The following is a 22640-nucleotide window of genomic DNA, read 5'->3' as shown; positions in this document are numbered from 1 at the left end:
ATTGGAACCACCAAGACTCTTCCTAGAGTTGGCCGCCCGGCCAAACTGAGCAATTGGTGGAGAAGGGCCTTGGTCAGGGAGGTGACCAAGAACCCAATGGTCACTCTGACAGAGCTCTAGAGTCCCTCTGTGGAGACGGGAGAACCTTCCAGAAGGATAACCATCTCTTCAGCACTCCACCAATCAGACCTTTATGGTAGAGTGGCCAGACGGAAACCACTCCTCAGTAAAAGGCACATGACAGACCACTTGGAGTTTGCCAAAAGGCACCTAAAGGACTCTCAGACCATGAGAAACAATATTCTCTGGTCTGATGAAACCAACTCTTTGGCTTGAATGCCAAGCTTCATGTCTGGAGGAAACCTGGCACCATCCCTACGGTGAAGCATGGTGGTGGCAGCATCATGCTGTGGGGATGTTTTTCAGCGGCAGGGACTGGGAGACTAGTCAGGATTGAGGGAAAGATGAACGGAGCAAAGTACAGAGAGACCCTTGACAAAGCCCTGCTCCAGACTGCTCAGGACCTCAGACTGGGGTGAAGGTTCACCTTCCAGCAGGACAACGACCCTAAGTAGACAGGCAATACAACGCAGGAGTGGTTCCGGGACACGTCTCTAAATGTCCTTGAGTGGCCCAAACAGAATCCGGACTTGAAACCGATCGAACATCTCTGGAGAAACCTTAAAATAGCTGCTCAGCGACGCTCCCCTCCAATCTGAGAGAGCTTGAGAGGATCTGCAGAGTATAATGGGAGAAACTCCCCAAATACAGGTGTGCCAAACTTGTAGCGTCATACCCATGAAGACTCAAGGCTGTAATCGCTGCCAAAGGTGCATCAACAAAGTACCGAGTAAAGGGTCTGAATTATTCTGTAATTGTGATATTTTTCTAAATTTGAAAAATATATAGAAACCTGTTTTTGCTTTGTCGTTAAGTGGTATTGTGTGTTGATTGATGAGGGGGGATCAATGTAATCCATTTTAGAATAAGGCTGTTATGTAAGAAAACATGGGGAAAATGAAGGGGTCTGAAAACTTTCCAAATGCACTGTAGTAGGAAATAAGTAATGAAGGGGTTTCTCCTAAATGGCACCATATTCCCTATTTAGTGCACTACTTTTAAACCAGGGCATATAGGTTGTGCCCTAGTTAAAAGTAGTGCCCTAAATAGGGAATAGGGTGCCATTTAGGAGAAATCCCTTCATTTCTTCTTCCTCAACTGAAGGAGGGAAGAGCTGTGGTTGTGGAGAGGAGGGTTCTTCAGTATTCAGTTATTCAGCGTTCCTATGGGGTCTGTTGGGTTAAGGGTTAAGTAGTAACAAGGACACAACCACTAAGAAATGGCTCCTGTCAAGGATGATCTCAACTGGGAAACATGGTAGTCAGACAAACAAATGACAAGCAAAAAATGACATGGTATGGAAATTACTTTTTTTAACTTCTTAATTTGCAAAGCAGGATATCCATCGCATTGTAGCACATGGGCAGCAACGTGTGGTACTACTTCTAAAGCACCTGAAGGGTTATGGCACTACCAGAAATGCAAAAAATAATCCTCAATAGATTTGTACTACATAGCATTCATTTCCCCCCATAATATATCTGGTACTATTAAACCTAGTGAAATTGACCGTAGCAAATTCCCATTTGTTTCCCGTTTCCGCCATCTAGTGTTGAATATTTTGACGTCGGCTACGCAATTCCTGCGTAAAATACGTGATAAAAGCGTAGGTCAAATGTGGGAGGGAGCTCTGCGTTTCCTGTACCGCTACAGTGTAACTGATCATCAAATTACAATGTAAATCCTAATCGGAACATTATTTTCAAACGCCGAACATATCATTCATGCCATATCCATCACCTTGAATACCGGGTGGCAATTAACCAACGAATACATGATTTGCGGTCTAAATATCAGGCGCTGTCACATTGACAGCGGTAGGATATCCGGAAAACTTGAGGGAGGTTTGCACGAGCCATTGCGGTGTTGATGTAAGAGCTAAAGCCTTTTCAACCGATGTCTAAGGTGCGGTGACATATTTAGATTATATATTTTATTATGAATACCATGCATGCCAAAATAATATGTTTCTGAGTTGAGTTAATTAGTACGTCACTGACAGACTAAGGGCATATGTATGTATATATGTATGTATGTATGTATGTATGTATGTATGTGGCTATATGATAAGTGTATGATGATAAGGGTAACGTGCAATCTATCTATTATGTCTAGTGTGTAATGTACAGTGTCTATTTTGTATACTGCAGTGCTGTGTGTCTAAGACAATTTGGGACAATGAAGTTAATTCTGTCCTATTATATAGGTATGTTATGTGGTATGTTATGATAGCTTTATGTCAGGTTTTTGGTCCCAGTCGATCAGTGCATTAAGGCATTGTCATAATGCGTGTTCAATACCTTGAATCACAAGAACATATTTTTCTGAAACCCTGGTATCATTATCTCTGTGTCTCTGTGACTTTAGAGTTGATGGTGATAATGTTTAGTGTTCTGTATTGGGAAGATGATCATGAGATGACTAGTCAAGCAGTAATGTACCTGTTTCTCATCCATTATTCATTGCATTGTACCAGGACCCTCCTCCAAGGTGACATACATCCAATCACAGACTAGCATGGGAGAAGATGGACATTCCAGCTGCCAATCAGAGCTACGGACATGGCGGGCAGCCCGGGGTGTGTCATAATGGCTGGTCAGCAACCACACCCCTGACCGGTCTTGGATGTACCACTGCCCAAGGACTCTCCAGTGACCCCCTACCCAGCTTACAGGGTCTGAACCTGGGCCTAGCCTCACACCAGAGTCCCTCTAATAACATCCCTCAATCAATGGCTCAGTTACAGTACTCACACCAGGGCTGTCTCAGCAGTCTTCCTACACCCCCATTTAGGAACCAATCACCTTCAGCTCTTATACCATGCCTGAATCAAGAGCCTCACATACCACATGTACACATGGGTAATTATATTTCCTACAACATTCCTCCACCATCAACACTCCTCCCTCTGAAACAAGGTCCGCCAGCTAGTGGGCCTCCATCCACGATACCGTCTTCAAACCAGGGTCCCCAGAATACTGTCTCTCCTCCAGTCTCTTCCTCCCCTCTATATCCTCCATATCCGTCTTCAAACCAGGGTCCCCAGAATACTGTCTCTCCTCCAGTCTCTTCCTCCCCTCTATATCCTCCATATCCGTATGCAAACCAAGGCTTTGTGAATGGCCCTCCTGTGACGTTGACATGTCCAAACCAAGGCTTTGTGAATGGCCCTCCGGTGACGTTGACAAGTCCAAACCAAGGCTTTGTGAATGGCCCTCCGGTGACGTTGACAAGTCCAAACCAAGGCTTTGTGAATGGCCCTCCGGTGACGTTGACAAGTCCAAACCAAGGCTTTGTGAATGGCCCTCCGGTGACGTTGACAAGTCCAAACCAAGGCTTTGTGAATGGCCCTCCTGTGATGTTGACAAGTCCAAACCAAGGCTTTGTGAATGGCCCTCCTGTGATGTTGACAAGTCCAAACCAAGGACCTCCCAACAGCAGTTTTTCATCCATGTCACCATGTGGGAGCCAGAGCCAACAGTGTTCACACCCGTATCCTCCACAACTCACCTCACCAGTCCAGCAGCAACCTCAATGGGTCCTGCCTCAGCAACACTATAGTCACAGTGGTAAGCTATACACTAACACACAAACAGAGTCACAGTGGTAATCTAAACACTAACACACAAACAGAGTCAGGTGGTAATCTATACACTAACACACAAACAGAGTCACAGTGGTAATCTATACACTAACACACAAACAGAGTCACAGTGGTATTCTATACACTAACACACAAACAGAGTCACAGTGGTAATCTAAACACTAACACACAAACAGAGTCAGGTGGTAATCTATACACTAACATGCAAACAGAGTCACAGTGGTAATCTATACACTAACATGCAAACAGAGTCAGGTGGTAATCTATACACTAATACACAAACAGAGTCACAGTGGTAATCTATACACTAACATACAAACAGAGTCACAGTGGTAATCTATACACTAACACACAAACAGAGTCAGGTGGTAATCTATACACTAACACACAGAGTCACAGTGGTAATCTATACACTAACATGCAAACAGAGTCAGGTGGTAATCTATACACTAACACACAAACAGAGTCAGGTGGTAATCTATACACTAACACGCAAACAGAGTCAGGTGGTAATCTATACACTAACACACAAACAGAGTCAGGTGGTAATCTATACACTAACACACAAACAGAGTCAGGTGGTAATCTATACACTAACACACAAACAGAGTCACAGTGGTAATCTATACACTAACACACAGAGTCAGGTGGTAATCTATACACTAACACACAAACAGAGTCAGGTGGTAATATATACACTAACATACAAACAGAGTCACAGTGGTAATCTATACACTAACACACAAACGGAGTCAGGTGGTAATCTGTACACTAACACACAAAACAGAGTCACAGTGGTAATCTATACACTAACACAAACAGAGTCAGGTGGTAATCTATACACTAACACACAAACAGAGTCAGGTGGTAATCTATACACTAACACACAAACAGAGTCAGGTGGTAATCTATACACTAACACACAAACAGAGTCACAGTGGTAATCTATACACTAACATGCAAACAGAGTCAGGTGGTAATCTATACACTAACACACAGACAGAGTCAGGTGGTAATCTATACACTAACACACAAACAGAGTCACAGTGGTAATCTATACACTAACATGCAAACAGAGTCACAGTGGTAATCTATACACTAACACAAACAGAGTCAGGTGGTAATCTATACACTAACACACAAACAGAGTCAGGTGGTAATCTATACACTAACACACAAACAGAGTCAGGTGGTAATCTATACACTAACACACAAACAGAGTCAGGTGGTAATCTATACACTAACACACAAACAGAGTCAGGTGGTAATCTATACACTAACACACAAACAGAGTCACAGTGGTAATCTATACACTAACACACAAACAGAGTCACAGTGGTAATCTATACACTAACACACAAACAGAGTCACAGTGGTAATCTATACACTAACACACAAACAGAGTCACAGTGGTAATCTATACACTAACACACAAACAGAGTCAGGTGGTAATCTATACACTAACATGCAAACAGAGTCACAGTGGTAATCTATACACTAACATGCAAACAGAGTCACAGTGGTAATCTATACACTAACATGCAAACAGAGTCAGGTGGTAATCTATACACTAACACACAAACAGAGTCAGGTGGTAATCTATACACTAACACACAAACAGAGTCAGGTGGTAATCTATACACTAACACACAAACAGAGTCAGGTGGTAATCTGTACACTAACACACAAACAGAGTCACAGTGGTAATCTATACACTAACATGCAAACAGAGTCAGGTGGTAATCTATACACTAACACGCAAACAGAGTCACAGTGGTAATCTATACACTAACACACAAACAGAGTCAGGTGGTAATCTATAGACTAGCACACAAACAGAGTCAGGTGGTAATCTATACACTAACACACAAACAGAGTCACAGTGGTAATCTATACACTAACATACAAACAGAGTCACAGTGGTAATCTATACACTAACACACAAACAGAGTCAGGTGGTAATCTATACACTAACACACAAACAGAGTCAGGTGGTAATCTATACACTAACACACAAACAGAGTCACAGTGGTAATCTATACACTAACACACAGAGTCAGGTGGTAATCTATACACTAACACACAAACAGAGTCAGGTGGTAATATATACACTAACATACAAACAGAGTCACAGTGGTAATCTATACACTAACACACAAACGGAGTCAGGTGGTAATCTGTACACTAACACACAAAACAGAGTCACAGTGGTAATCTATACACTAACACAAACAGAGTCAGGTGGTAATCTATACACTAACACACAAACAGAGTCAGGTGGTAATCTATACACTAACACACAAACAGAGTCAGGTGGTAATCTATACACTAACACACAAACAGAGTCACAGTGGTAATCTATACACTAACATGCAAACAGAGTCAGGTGGTAATCTATACACTAACACACAGACAGAGTCAGGTGGTAATCTATACACTAACACACAAACAGAGTCACAGTGGTAATCTATACACTAACATGCAAACAGAGTCACAGTGGTAATCTATACACTAACACAAACAGAGTCAGGTGGTAATCTATACACTAACACACAAACAGAGTCAGGTGGTAATCTATACACTAACACACAAACAGAGTCAGGTGGTAATCTATACACTAACACACAAACAGAGTCAGGTGGTAATCTATACACTAACACACAAACAGAGTCACAGTGGTAATCTATACACTAACACACAAACAGAGTCACAGTGGTAATCTATACACTAACACACAAACAGAGTCACAGTGGTAATCTATACACTAACACACAAACAGAGTCACAGTGGTAATCTATACACTAACACACAAACAGAGTCAGGTGGTAATCTATACACTAACATGCAAACAGAGTCACAGTGGTAATCTATACACTAACATGCAAACAGAGTCACAGTGGTAATCTATACACTAACATGCAAACAGAGTCAGGTGGTAATCTATACACTAACACACAAACAGAGTCACAGTGGTAATCTATACACTAACATGCAAACAGAGTCAGGTGGTAATCTATACACTAACATACAAACAGAGTCACAGTGGTAATCTATACACTAACATGCAAACAGAGTCAGGTGGTAATCTATACACTAACACGCAAACAGAGTCACAGTGGTAATCTATACACTAACACACAAACAGAGTCACAGTGGTAATCTATACACTAACATACAAACAGAGTCACAGTGGTAATCTATACACTAACACACAAACAGAGTCAGGTGGTAATCTATACACTAACACACAAACAGAGTCAGGTGGTAATCTATACACTAACACACAAACAGAGTCACAGTGGTAATCTATACACTAACACACAGAGTCAGGTGGTAATCTATACACTAACACACAAACAGAGTCAGGTGGTAATATATACACTAACATACAAACAGAGTCACAGTGGTAATCTATACACTAACACACAAACGGAGTCAGGTGGTAATCTGTACACTAACACACAAAACAGAGTCACAGTGGTAATCTATACACTAACACAAACAGAGTCAGGTGGTAATCTATACACTAACACACAAACAGAGTCAGGTGGTAATCTATACACTAACACACAAACAGAGTCAGGTGGTAATCTATACACTAACACACAAACAGAGTCACAGTGGTAATCTATACACTAACATGCAAACAGAGTCAGGTGGTAATCTATACACTAACACACAGACAGAGTCAGGTGGTAATCTATACACTAACACACAAACAGAGTCACAGTGGTAATCTATACACTAACATGCAAACAGAGTCACAGTGGTAATCTATACACTAACACAAACAGAGTCAGGTGGTAATCTATACACTAACACACAAACAGAGTCAGGTGGTAATCTATACACTAACACACAAACAGAGTCAGGTGGTAATCTATACACTAACACACAAACAGAGTCAGGTGGTAATCTATACACTAACACACAAACAGAGTCACAGTGGTAATCTATACACTAACACACAAACAGAGTCACAGTGGTAATCTATACACTAACACACAAACAGAGTCACAGTGGTAATCTATACACTAACACACAAACAGAGTCACAGTGGTAATCTATACACTAACACACAAACAGAGTCAGGTGGTAATCTATACACTAACATGCAAACAGAGTCACAGTGGTAATCTATACACTAACATGCAAACAGAGTCACAGTGGTAATCTATACACTAACATGCAAACAGAGTCAGGTGGTAATCTATACACTAACACACAAACAGAGTCACAGTGGTAATCTATACACTAACATGCAAACAGAGTCAGGTGGTAATCTATACACTAACACACAGACAGAGTCAGGTGGTAATCTATACACTAACACACAAACAGAGTCACAGTGGTAATCTATACACTAACATGCAAACAGAGTCACAGTGGTAATCTATACACTAACACAAACAGAGTCAGGTGGTAATCTATACACTAACACACAAACAGAGTCAGGTGGTAATCTATACACTAACACACAAACAGAGTCAGGTGGTAATCTATACACTAACACACAAACAGAGTCAGGTGGTAATCTATACACTAACACACAAACAGAGTCAGGTGGTAATCTATACACTAACACACAAACAGAGTCACAGTGGTAATCTATACACTAACACACAAACAGAGTCACAGTGGTAATCTATACACTAACACACAAACAGAGTCACAGTGGTAATCTATACACTAACACACAAACAGAGTCAGGTGGTAATCTATACACTAACATGCAAACAGAGTCACAGTGGTAATCTATACACTAACATGCAAACAGAGTCACAGTGGTAATCTATACACTAACATGCAAACAGAGTCAGGTGGTAATCTATACACTAACACACAAACAGAGTCAGGTGGTAATCTATACACTAACATGCAAACAGAGTCAGGTGGTAATCTGTACACTAACACACAAACAGAGTCACAGTGGTAATCTATACACTAACATGCAAACAGAGTCAGGTGGTAATCTATACACTAACATGCAAACAGAGTCACAGTGGTAATCTATACACTAACACACAAACAGAGTCAGGTGGTAATCTATAGACTAGCACACAAACAGAGTCAGGTGGTAATCTATACACTAACACACAAACAGAGTCACAGTGGTAATCTATACACTAACATACAAACAGAGTCACAGTGGTAATCTATACACTAACACACAAACAGAGTCAGGTGGTAATCTATACACTAACATACAAACAGAGTCACAGTGGTAATCTATACACTAACATGCAAACAGAGTCACAGTGGTAATCTATACACTAACACACAAACAGAGTCAGGTGGTAATCTATACACTAACACACAAACAGAGTCAGGTGGTAATCTATACACTAACACACAAACAGAGTCACAGTGGTAATCTATACACTAACATACAAACAGAGTCACAGTGGTAATCTATACACTAACACACAAACAGAGTCAGGTGGTAATCTATACACTAACACACAAACAGAGTCAGGTGGTAATCTATACACTAACACACAAACAGAGTCACAGTGGTAATCTATACACTAACATACAAACGGAGTCAGGTGGTAATCTGTACACTAACACACAAAACAGAGTCACAGTGGTAATCTATACACTAACACAAAGAGAGTCAGGTGGTAATCTATACACTAACACACAAACAGAGTCAGGTGGTAATCTATACACTAACACACAAACAGAGTCAGGTGGTAATCTATACACTAACACACAAACAGAGTCACAGTGGTAATCTATACACTAACATGCAAACAGAGTCAGGTGGTAATCTATACACTAACACACAGACAGAGTCAGGTGGTAATCTATACACTAACACACAAACAGAGTCACAGTGGTAATCTATACACTAACACAAACAGAGTCAGGTGGTAATCTATACACTAACACACAAACAGAGTCAGGTGGTAATCTATACACTAACACACAAACAGAGTCAGGTGGTAATCTATACACTAACACACAAACAGAGTCAGGTGGTAATCTATACACTAACACACAAACAGAGTCAGGTGGTAATCTATAGACTAACACACAAACAGAGTCAGGTGGTAATCTATACACTAACACACAAACAGAGTCAGGTGGTAATCTATACACTAACACACAAACAGAGTCACAGTGGTAATCTATACACTAACACACAAACAGAGTCACAGTGGTAATCTATACACTAACACACAAACAGAGTCACAGTGGTAATCTATACACTAACACACAAACAGAGTCACAGTGGTAATCTATACACTAACACACAAACAGAGTCAGGTGGTAATCTATACACTAAACACAAACAGAGTCAGGTGGTAATCTATACACTAACACACAAAACAGAGTCAGGTGGTAATCTATACACTAACACACAAACAGAGTCAGGTGGTAATCTATACACTAACACACAAACGGAGTCAGGTGGTAATCTGTACACTAACACACAAACAGAGTCACAGTGGTAATCTATACACTAACATGCAAACAGAGTCACAGTGGTAATCTATACACTAACACACAAACAGAGTCACATTGGTAATCTATACACTAACATACAAACAGAGTCACAGTGGTAATCTATACACTAACACACAAACAGAGTCAGGTGGTAATCTATACACTAACACACAAACAGAGTCACAGTGGTAATCTATACACTAACATGCAAACAGAGTCACAGTGGTAATCTATACACTAACACACAAACAGAGTCACATTGGTAATCTATACACTAACACACAGACAGAGTCAGGTGGTAATCTATACACTAACACAAACAGAGTCAGGTGGTAATCTATACACTAACACACAAACAGAGTCAGGTGGTAATCTATACACTAACACACAAACAGAGTCAGGTGGTAATCTATACACTAACACAAACAGAGTCAGGTGGTAATCTATAGACTAACACACAAACAGAGTCAGGTGGTAATCTATACACTAACACACAAACAGAGTCAGGTGGTAATCTATACACTAACACACAAACAGAGTCACAGTGGTAATCTATACACTAACATACAAACAGAGTCACAGTGGTAATCTATACACTAACACACAAACAGAGTCAGGTGGTAATCTATACACTAACACACAAACAGAGTCACAGTGGTAATCTATACACTAACACACAAACAGAGTCAGGTGGTAATCTATACACTAACACACAAACAGAGTCAGGTGGTAATCTATACACTAACATGCAAACAGAGTCACAGTGATAATCTATACACTAACATGCAAACAGAGTCACAGTGGTAATCTATACACTAACATGCAAACAGAGTCAGGTGGTAATCTATACACTAACACACAAACAGAGTCAGGTGGTAATCTATACACTAACACACAAACAGAGTCAGGTGGTAATCTGTACACTAACACACAAACAGAGTCACAGTGGTAATCTATACACTAACATGCAAACAGAGTCAGGTGGTAATCTATACACTAACACGCAAACAGAGTCAGGTGGTAATCTATACACTAACACACAAACAGAGTCACAGTGGTAATCTATACACTAACACACAAACAGAGTCACAGTGGTAATCTATACACTAACACACAAACAGAGTCAGGTGGTAATCTATACACTAACACACAAACAGAGTCACAGTGGTAATCTATACACTAACACACAAACGGAGTCAGGTGGTAATCTGTACACTAACACACAAACAGAGTCACAGTGGTAATCTATACACTAACATGCAAACAGAGTCACAGTGGTAATCTATACACTAACACACAAACAGAGTCACATTGGTAATCTATACACTAACATGCAAACAGAGTCACAGTGGTAATCTATACACTAACACACAAACAGAGTCACATTGGTAATCTATACACTAACATGCAAACAGAGTCACAGTGGTAATCTATACACTAACACAAACAGAGTCAGGTGGTAATCTATACACTAACACACAGACAGAGTCAGGTGGTAATCTATACACTAACACAAACAGAGTCAGGTGGTAATCTATACACTAACACACAAACAGAGTCAGGTGGTAATCTATACACTAACACACAAACAGAGTCACAGTGGTAATCTATACACTAACACACAAACGGAGTCAGGTGGTAATCTGTACACTAACACACAAACAGAGTCACAGTGGTAATCTATACACTAACATGCAAACAGAGTCACAGTGGTAATCTATACACTAACACACAAACAAAGTCACATTGGTAATCTATACACTAACATGCAAACAGAGTCACAGTGGTAATTTATACACTAACACACAAACAGAGTCACATTGGTAATCTATACACTAACATGCAAACAGAGTCACAGTGGTAATCTATACACTAACACAAACAGAGTCAGGTGGTAATCTATACACTAACACACAGACAGAGTCAGGTGGTAATCTATACACTAACATACAAACAGAGTCACAGTGGTAATCTATACACTAACACACAAACAGAGTCAGGTGGTAATCTATACACTAACATACAAACAGAGTCACAGTGGTAATCTATACACTAACACACAAACAGAGTCACAGTGGTAATCTATACACTAACATGCAAACAGAGTCACAGTGGTAATCTATACACTAACATGCAAACAGAGTCAGGTGGTAATCTATACACTAACACACAAACAGAGTCACAGTGGTAATCTATACACTAACATACAAACAGAGTCACAGTGGTAATCTATACACTAACACACAAACAGAGTCAGGTGGTAATCTATACACTAACATACAAACAGAGTCACAGTGGTAATCTATACACTAACACACAAACAGAGTCAGGTGGTAATCTATACACTAACACACAAACAGAGTCAGGTGGTAATCTATACACTAACACACAAACAGAGTCACAGTGGTAATCTATACACTAACATACAAACAGAGTCACAGTGGTAATCTATACACTAACACACAAACAGAGTCAGGTGGTAATCTATACACTAACACACAAACAGAGTCAGGTGGTAATCTATACACTAACACACAAACAGAGTCAGGTGGTAATCTATACACTAACACACAAACAGAGTCAGGTGGTAATCTATACACTAACACACAAACAGAGTCACAGTGGTAATCTATACACTAACATGCAAACAGAGTCACAGTGGTAATCTATACACTAACACAAACAGAGTCAGGTGGTAATCTATACACTAACACACAAACAGAGTCAGGTGGTAATCTATACACTAACACACAAACAGAGTCAGGTGGTAATCTATACACTAACACACAAACAGAGTCAGGTGGTAATCTATACACTAACACACAAACAGAGTCACAGTGGTAATCTATACACTAACACACAAACAGAGTCACAGTGGTAATCTATACACTAACACACAAACAGAGTCACAGTGGTAATCTATACACTAACACACAAACAGAGTCACAGTGGTAATCTATACACTAACACACAAACAGAGTCAGGTGGTAATCTATACACTAACATGCAAACAGAGTCACAGTGGTAATCTATACACTAACATGCAAACAGAGTCACAGTGGTAATCTATACACTAACATGCAAACAGAGTCAGGTGGTAATCTATACACTAACACACAAACAGAGTCACAGTGGTAATCTATACACTAACATGCAAACAGAGTCAGGTGGTAATCTATACACTAACATACAAACAGAGTCACAGTGGTAATCTATACACTAACATGCAAACAGAGTCAGGTGGTAATCTATACACTAACACGCAAACAGAGTCACAGTGGTAATCTATACACTAACACACAAACAGAGTCACAGTGGTAATCTATACACTAACATACAAACAGAGTCACAGTGGTAATCTATACACTAACACACAAACAGAGTCAGGTGGTAATCTATACACTAACACACAAACAGAGTCAGGTGGTAATCTATACACTAACACACAAACAGAGTCACAGTGGTAATCTATACACTAACACACAGAGTCAGGTGGTAATCTATACACTAACACACAAACAGAGTCAGGTGGTAATATATACACTAACATACAAACAGAGTCACAGTGGTAATCTATACACTAACACACAAACGGAGTCAGGTGGTAATCTGTACACTAACACACAAAACAGAGTCACAGTGGTAATCTATACACTAACACAAACAGAGTCAGGTGGTAATCTATACACTAACACACAAACAGAGTCAGGTGGTAATCTATACACTAACACACAAACAGAGTCAGGTGGTAATCTATACACTAACACACAAACAGAGTCACAGTGGTAATCTATACACTAACATGCAAACAGAGTCAGGTGGTAATCTATACACTAACACACAGACAGAGTCAGGTGGTAATCTATACACTAACACACAAACAGAGTCACAGTGGTAATCTATACACTAACATGCAAACAGAGTCACAGTGGTAATCTATACACTAACACAAACAGAGTCAGGTGGTAATCTATACACTAACACACAAACAGAGTCAGGTGGTAATCTATACACTAACACACAAACAGAGTCAGGTGGTAATCTATACACTAACACACAAACAGAGTCAGGTGGTAATCTATACACTAACACACAAACAGAGTCACAGTGGTAATCTATACACTAACACACAAACAGAGTCACAGTGGTAATCTATACACTAACACACAAACAGAGTCACAGTGGTAATCTATACACTAACACACAAACAGAGTCACAGTGGTAATCTATACACTAACACACAAACAGAGTCAGGTGGTAATCTATACACTAACATGCAAACAGAGTCACAGTGGTAATCTATACACTAACATGCAAACAGAGTCACAGTGGTAATCTATACACTAACATGCAAACAGAGTCAGGTGGTAATCTATACACTAACACACAAACAGAGTCACAGTGGTAATCTATACACTAACATGCAAACAGAGTCAGGTGGTAATCTATACACTAACACACAGACAGAGTCAGGTGGTAATCTATACACTAACACACAAACAGAGTCACAGTGGTAATCTATACACTAACATGCAAACAGAGTCACAGTGGTAATCTATACACTAACACAAACAGAGTCAGGTGGTAATCTATACACTAACACACAAACAGAGTCAGGTGGTAATCTATACACTAACACACAAACAGAGTCAGGTGGTAATCTATACACTAACACACAAACAGAGTCAGGTGGTAATCTATACACTAACACACAAACAGAGTCAGGTGGTAATCTATACACTAACACACAAACAGAGTCACAGTGGTAATCTATACACTAACACACAAACAGAGTCACAGTGGTAATCTATACACTAACACACAAACAGAGTCACAGTGGTAATCTATACACTAACACACAAACAGAGTCAGGTGGTAATCTATACACTAACATGCAAACAGAGTCACAGTGGTAATCTATACACTAACATGCAAACAGAGTCACAGTGGTAATCTATACACTAACATGCAAACAGAGTCAGGTGGTAATCTATACACTAACACACAAACAGAGTCAGGTGGTAATCTATACACTAACATGCAAACAGAGTCAGGTGGTAATCTGTACACTAACACACAAACAGAGTCACAGTGGTAATCTATACACTAACATGCAAACAGAGTCAGGTGGTAATCTATACACTAACATGCAAACAGAGTCACAGTGGTAATCTATACACTAACACACAAACAGAGTCAGGTGGTAATCTATAGACTAGCACACAAACAGAGTCAGGTGGTAATCTATACACTAACACACAAACAGAGTCACAGTGGTAATCTATACACTAACATACAAACAGAGTCACAGTGGTAATCTATACACTAACACACAAACAGAGTCAGGTGGTAATCTATACACTAACATACAAACAGAGTCACAGTGGTAATCTATACACTAACATGCAAACAGAGTCAGGTGGTAATCTATACACTAACACACAAACAGAGTCAGGTGGTAATCTATACACTAACACACAAACAGAGTCAGGTGGTAATCTATACACTAACACACAAACAGAGTCAGGTGGTAATCTATACACTAACACACAAACAGAGTCACAGTGGTAATCTATACACTAACACACAAACAGAGTCACAGTGGTAATCTATACACTAACACACAAACAGAGTCACAGTGGTAATCTATACACTAACACACAAACAGAGTCACAGTGGTAATCTATACACTAACACACAAACAGAGTCAGGTGGTAATCTATACACTAACATGCAAACAGAGTCACAGTGGTAATCTATACACTAACATGCAAACAGAGTCACAGTGGTAATCTATACACTAACATGCAAACAGAGTCAGGTGGTAATCTATACACTAACACACAAACAGAGTCACAGTGGTAATCTATACACTAACATGCAAACAGAGTCAGGTGGTAATCTATACACTAACATACAAACAGAGTCACAGTGGTAATCTATACACTAACATGCAAACAGAGTCAGGTGGTAATCTATACACTAACACGCAAACAGAGTCACAGTGGTAATCTATACACTAACACACAAACAGAGTCACAGTGGTAATCTATACACTAACATACAAACAGAGTCACAGTGGTAATCTATACACTAACACACAAACAGAGTCAGGTGGTAATCTATACACTAACACACAAACAGAGTCAGGTGGTAATCTATACACTAACACACAAACAGAGTCACAGTGGTAATCTATACACTAACACACAGAGTCAGGTGGTAATCTATACACTAACACACAAACAGAGTCAGGTGGTAATATATACACTAACATACAAACAGAGTCACAGTGGTAATCTATACACTAACACACAAACGGAGTCAGGTGGTAATCTGTACACTAACACACAAAACAGAGTCACAGTGGTAATCTATACACTAACACAAACAGAGTCAGGTGGTAATCTATACACTAACACACAAACAGAGTCAGGTGGTAATCTATACACTAACACACAAACAGAGTCAGGTGGTAATCTATACACTAACACACAAACAGAGTCACAGTGGTAATCTATACACTAACATGCAAACAGAGTCAGGTGGTAATCTATACACTAACACACAGACAGAGTCAGGTGGTAATCTATACACTAACACACAAACAGAGTCACAGTGGTAATCTATACACTAACATGCAAACAGAGTCACAGTGGTAATCTATACACTAACACAAACAGAGTCAGGTGGTAATCTATACACTAACACACAAACAGAGTCAGGTGGTAATCTATACACTAACACACAAACAGAGTCAGGTGGTAATCTATACACTAACACACAAACAGAGTCAGGTGGTAATCTATACACTAACACACAAACAGAGTCACAGTGGTAATCTATACACTAACACACAAACAGAGTCACAGTGGTAATCTATACACTAACACACAAACAGAGTCACAGTGGTAATCTATACACTAACACACAAACAGAGTCACAGTGGTAATCTATACACTAACACACAAACAGAGTCAGGTGGTAATCTATACACTAACATGCAAACAGAGTCACAGTGGTAATCTATACACTAACATGCAAACAGAGTCACAGTGGTAATCTATACACTAACATGCAAACAGAGTCAGGTGGTAATCTATACACTAACACACAAACAGAGTCACAGTGGTAATCTATACACTAACATGCAAACAGAGTCAGGTGGTAATCTATACACTAACACACAGACAGAGTCAGGTGGTAATCTATACACTAACACACAAACAGAGTCACAGTGGTAATCTATACACTAACATGCAAACAGAGTCACAGTGGTAATCTATACACTAACACAAACAGAGTCAGGTGGTAATCTATACACTAACACACAAACAGAGTCAGGTGGTAATCTATACACTAACACACAAACAGAGTCAGGTGGTAATCTATACACTAACACACAAACAGAGTCAGGTGGTAATCTATACACTAACACACAAACAGAGTCAGGTGGTAATCTATACACTAACACACAAACAGAGTCACAGTGGTAATCTATACACTAACACACAAACAGAGTCACAGTGGTAATCTATACACTAACACACAAACAGAGTCACAGTGGTAATCTATACACTAACACACAAACAGAGTCAGGTGGTAATCTATACACTAACATGCAAACAGAGTCACAGTGGTAATCTATACACTAACATGCAAACAGAGTCACAGTGGTAATCTATACACTAACATGCAAACAGAGTCAGGTGGTAATCTATACACTAACACACAAACAGAGTCAGGTGGTAATCTATACACTAACATGCAAACAGAGTCAGGTGGTAATCTGTACACTAACACACAAACAGAGTCACAGTGGTAATCTATACACTAACATGCAAACAGAGTCAGGTGGTAATCTATACACTAACATGCAAACAGAGTCACAGTGGTAATCTATACACTAACACACAAACAGAGTCAGGTGGTAATCTATAGACTAGCACACAAACAGAGTCAGGTGGTAATCTATACACTAACACACAAACAGAGTCACAGTGGTAATCTATACACTAACATACAAACAGAGTCACAGTGGTAATCTATACACTAACACACAAACAGAGTCAGGTGGTAATCTATACACTAACATACAAACAGAGTCACAGTGGTAATCTATACACTAACATGCAAACAGAGTCACAGTGGTAATCTATACACTAACACACAAACAGAGTCAGGTGGTAATCTATACACTAACACACAAACAGAGTCAGGTGGTAATCTATACACTAACACACAAACAGAGTCACAGTGGTAATCTATACACTAACATACAAACAGAGTCACAGTGGTAATCTATACACTAACACACAAACAGAGTCAGGTGGTAATCTATACACTAACACACAAACAGAGTCAGGTGGTAATCTATACACTAACACACAAACAGAGTCACAGTGGTAATCTATACACTAACATACAAACGGAGTCAGGTGGTAATCTGTACACTAACACACAAAACAGAGTCACAGTGGTAATCTATACACTAACACAAACAGAGTCAGGTGGTAATCTATACACTAACACACAAACAGAGTCAGGTGGTAATCTATACACTAACACACAAACAGAGTCAGGTGGTAATCTATACACTAACACACAAACAGAGTCACAGTGGTAATCTATACACTAACATGCAAACAGAGTCAGGTGGTAATCTATACACTAACACACAGACAGAGTCAGGTGGTAATCTATACACTAACACACAAACAGAGTCACAGTGGTAATCTATACACTAACACAAACAGAGTCAGGTGGTAATCTATACACTAACACACAAACAGAGTCAGGTGGTAATCTATACACTAACACACAAACAGAGTCAGGTGGTAATCTATACACTAACACACAAACAGAGTCAGGTGGTAATCTATACACTAACACACAAACAGAGTCAGGTGGTAATCTATAGACTAACACACAAACAGAGTCAGGTGGTAATCTATACACTAACACACAAACGGAGTCAGGTGGTAATCTGTACACTAACACACAAACAGAGTCAGGTGGTAATCTATACACTAACACACAAACAGAGTCACAGTGGTAATCTATACACTAACATACAAACAGAGTCACAGTGGTAATCTATACACTAACACACAAACAGAGTCAGGTGGTAATCTATACACTAACACACAAACAGAGTCACAGTGGTAATCTATACACTAACACACAAACAGAGTCACAGTGGTAATCTATACACTAACACACAAACAGAGTCACAGTGGTAATCTATACACTAACACACAAACAGAGTCAGGTGGTAATCTATACACTAACACACAAACAGAGTCAGGTGGTAATCTATACACTAACATGCAAACAGAGTCACAGTGATAATCTATACACTAACATGCAAACAGAGTCACAGTGGTAATCTATACACTAACATGCAAACAGAGTCAGGTGGTAATCTATACACTAACACACAAACAGAGTCAGGTGGTAATCTATACACTAACACACAAACAGAGTCAGGTGGTAATCTGTACACTAACACACAAACAGAGTCACAGTGGTAATCTATACACTAACATGCAAACAGAGTCAGGTGGTAATCTATACACTAACACGCAAACAGAGTCAGGTGGTAATCTATACACTAACACACAAACAGAGTCACAGTGGTAATCTATACACTAACACACAAACAGAGTCACAGTGGTAATCTATACACTAACACACAAACAGAGTCAGGTGGTAATCTATACACTAACACACAAACAGAGTCAGGTGGTAATCTATACACTAACACACAAACAGAGTCAGGTGGTAATCTATACACTAACACACAAACAGAGTCAGGTGGTAATCTATAGACTAACACACAAACAGAGTCAGGTGGTAATCTATACACTAACACACAAACAGAGTCAGGTGGTAATCTATACACTAACACACAAACAGAGTCACAGTGGTAATCTATACACTAACATACAAACAGAGTCACAGTGGTAATCTATACACTAACACACAAACAGAGTCAGGTGGTAATCTATACACTAACACACAAACAGAGTCAGGTGGTAATCTATACACTAACACACAAACAGAGTCACAGTGGTAATCTATACACTAACATGCAAACAGAGTCAGGTGGTAATCTATACACTAACACACAGACAGAGTCAGGTGGTAATCTATACACTAACACACAAACAGAGTCACAGTGGTAATCTATACACTAACATGCAAACAGAGTCACAGTGGTAATCTATACACTAACAAAAAAAGAGTCAGGTGGTAATCTATACACTAACACACAAACAGAGTCAGGTGGTAATCTATACACTAACACACAAACAGAGTCAGGTGGTAATCTATACACTAACACACAAACAGAGTCACAGTGGTAATCTATACACTAACACACAAACAGAGTCACAGTGGTAATCTATACACTAACACACAAACAGAGTCACAGTGGTAATCTATACACTAACACACAAACAGAGTCACAGTGGTAATCTATACACTAACACACAAACAGAGTCAGGTGGTAATCTATACACTAACACACAAACAGAGTCAGGTGGTAATCTATACACTAACACACAAAACAGAGTCAGGTGGTAATCTATACACTAACACACAAACAGAGTCAGGTGGTAATCTATACACTAACACACAAACGGAGTCAGGTGGTAATCTGTACACTAACACACAAACAGAGTCACAGTGGTAATCTATACACTAACATGCAAACAGAGTCACAGTGGTAATCTATACACTAACACACAAACAGAGTCACATTGGTAATCTATACACTAACATACAAACAGAGTCACAGTGGTAATCTATACACTAACACACAAACAGAGTCAGGTGGTAATCTATACACTAACACACAAACAGAGTCACAGTGGTAATCTATACACTAACATGCAAACAGAGTCACAGTGGTAATCTATACACTAACACACAAACAGAGTCACATTGGTAATCTATACACTAACACACAGACAGAGTCAGGTGGTAATCTATACACTAACACAAACAGAGTCAGGTGGTAATCTATACACTAACACACAAACAGAGTCAGGTGGTAATCTATACACTAACACACAAACAGAGTCAGGTGGTAATCTATACACTAACACAAACAGAGTCAGGTGGTAATCTATAGACTAACACACAAACAGAGTCAGGTGGTAATCTATACACTAACACACAAACAGAGTCAGGTGGTAATCTATACACTAACACACAAACAGAGTCACAGTGGTAATCTATACACTAACATACAAACAGAGTCACAGTGGTAATCTATACACTAACACACAAACAGAGTCAGGTGGTAATCTATACACTAACACACAAACAGAGTCACAGTGGTAATCTATACACTAACACACAAACAGAGTCACAGTGGTAATCTATACACTAACACACAAACAGAGTCACAGTGGTAATCTATACACTAACACACAAACAGAGTCAGGTGGTAATCTATACACTAACACACAAACAGAGTCAGGTGGTAATCTATACACTAACATGCAAACAGAGTCACAGTGATAATCTATACACTAACATGCAAACAGAGTCACAGTGGTAATCTATACACTAACATGCAAACAGAGTCAGGTGGTAATCTATACACTAACACACAAACAGAGTCAGGTGGTAATCTATACACTAACACACAAACAGAGTCAGGTGGTAATCTGTACACTAACACACAAACAGAGTCACAGTGGTAATCTATACACTAACATGCAAACAGAGTCAGGTGGTAATCTATACACTAACACGCAAACAGAGTCAGGTGGTAATCTATACACTAACACACAAACAGAGTCACAGTGGTAATCTATACACTAACACACAAACAGAGTCACAGTGGTAATCTATACACTAACACACAAACAGAGTCAGGTGGTAATCTATACACTAACACACAAACAGAGTCACAGTGGTAATCTATACACTAACACACAAACGGAGTCAGGTGGTAATCTGTACACTAACACACAAACAGAGTCACAGTGGTAATCTATACACTAACATGCAAACAGAGTCACAGTGGTAATCTATACACTAACACACAAACAGAGTCACATTGGTAATCTATACACTAACATGCAAACAGAGTCACAGTGGTAATCTATACACTAACACACAAACAGAGTCACATTGGTAATCTATACACTAACATGCAAACAGAGTCACAGTGGTAATCTATACACTAACACAAACAGAGTCAGGTGGTAATCTATACACTAACACACAGACAGAGTCAGGTGGTAATCTATACACTAACACAAACAGAGTCAGGTGGTAATCTATACACTAACACACAAACAGAGTCAGGTGGTAATCTATACACTAACACACAAACAGAGTCACAGTGGTAATCTATACACTAACACACAAACGGAGTCAGGTGGTAATCTGTACACTAACACACAAACAGAGTCACAGTGGTAATCTATACACTAACATGCAAACA

The 22640-nt window shown here is 39.5% G+C and overlaps 1 protein-coding gene across 4 annotated transcripts in view; it reads left to right on the top strand.

Annotated features, from left to right (window-relative positions):
- Positions 1-1736: 1736 nt before the first annotated feature.
- The window catches only part of si:dkey-13n15.2 (protein transport protein Sec24C), a 43329-nt gene continuing 22425 nt past the window's right edge, over positions 1737-22640 (top strand). For all 4 annotated transcript variants that reach the window (XM_065026842.1, XM_065026841.1, XM_065026840.1 and 1 more), the window contains exons 1-2: positions 1737-2025; positions 2597-3689. In XM_065026842.1, the coding sequence (XP_064882914.1) occupies positions 2648-3689 (1042 nt within the window). In that variant the 5' untranslated portion in view covers positions 1737-2025; positions 2597-2647. The remainder of the gene's footprint in view (positions 2026-2596; positions 3690-22640) is intronic.

Source organism: Oncorhynchus nerka, linkage group LG13, assembly GCF_034236695.1.
Source record: "Oncorhynchus nerka isolate Pitt River linkage group LG13, Oner_Uvic_2.0, whole genome shotgun sequence".
NCBI lineage: Eukaryota > Metazoa > Chordata > Actinopteri > Salmoniformes > Salmonidae > Oncorhynchus > Oncorhynchus nerka.
The sequence above is the reverse complement of the archived record's forward strand: the minus strand, read 5'-3'. Positions and strand labels throughout refer to the sequence as shown.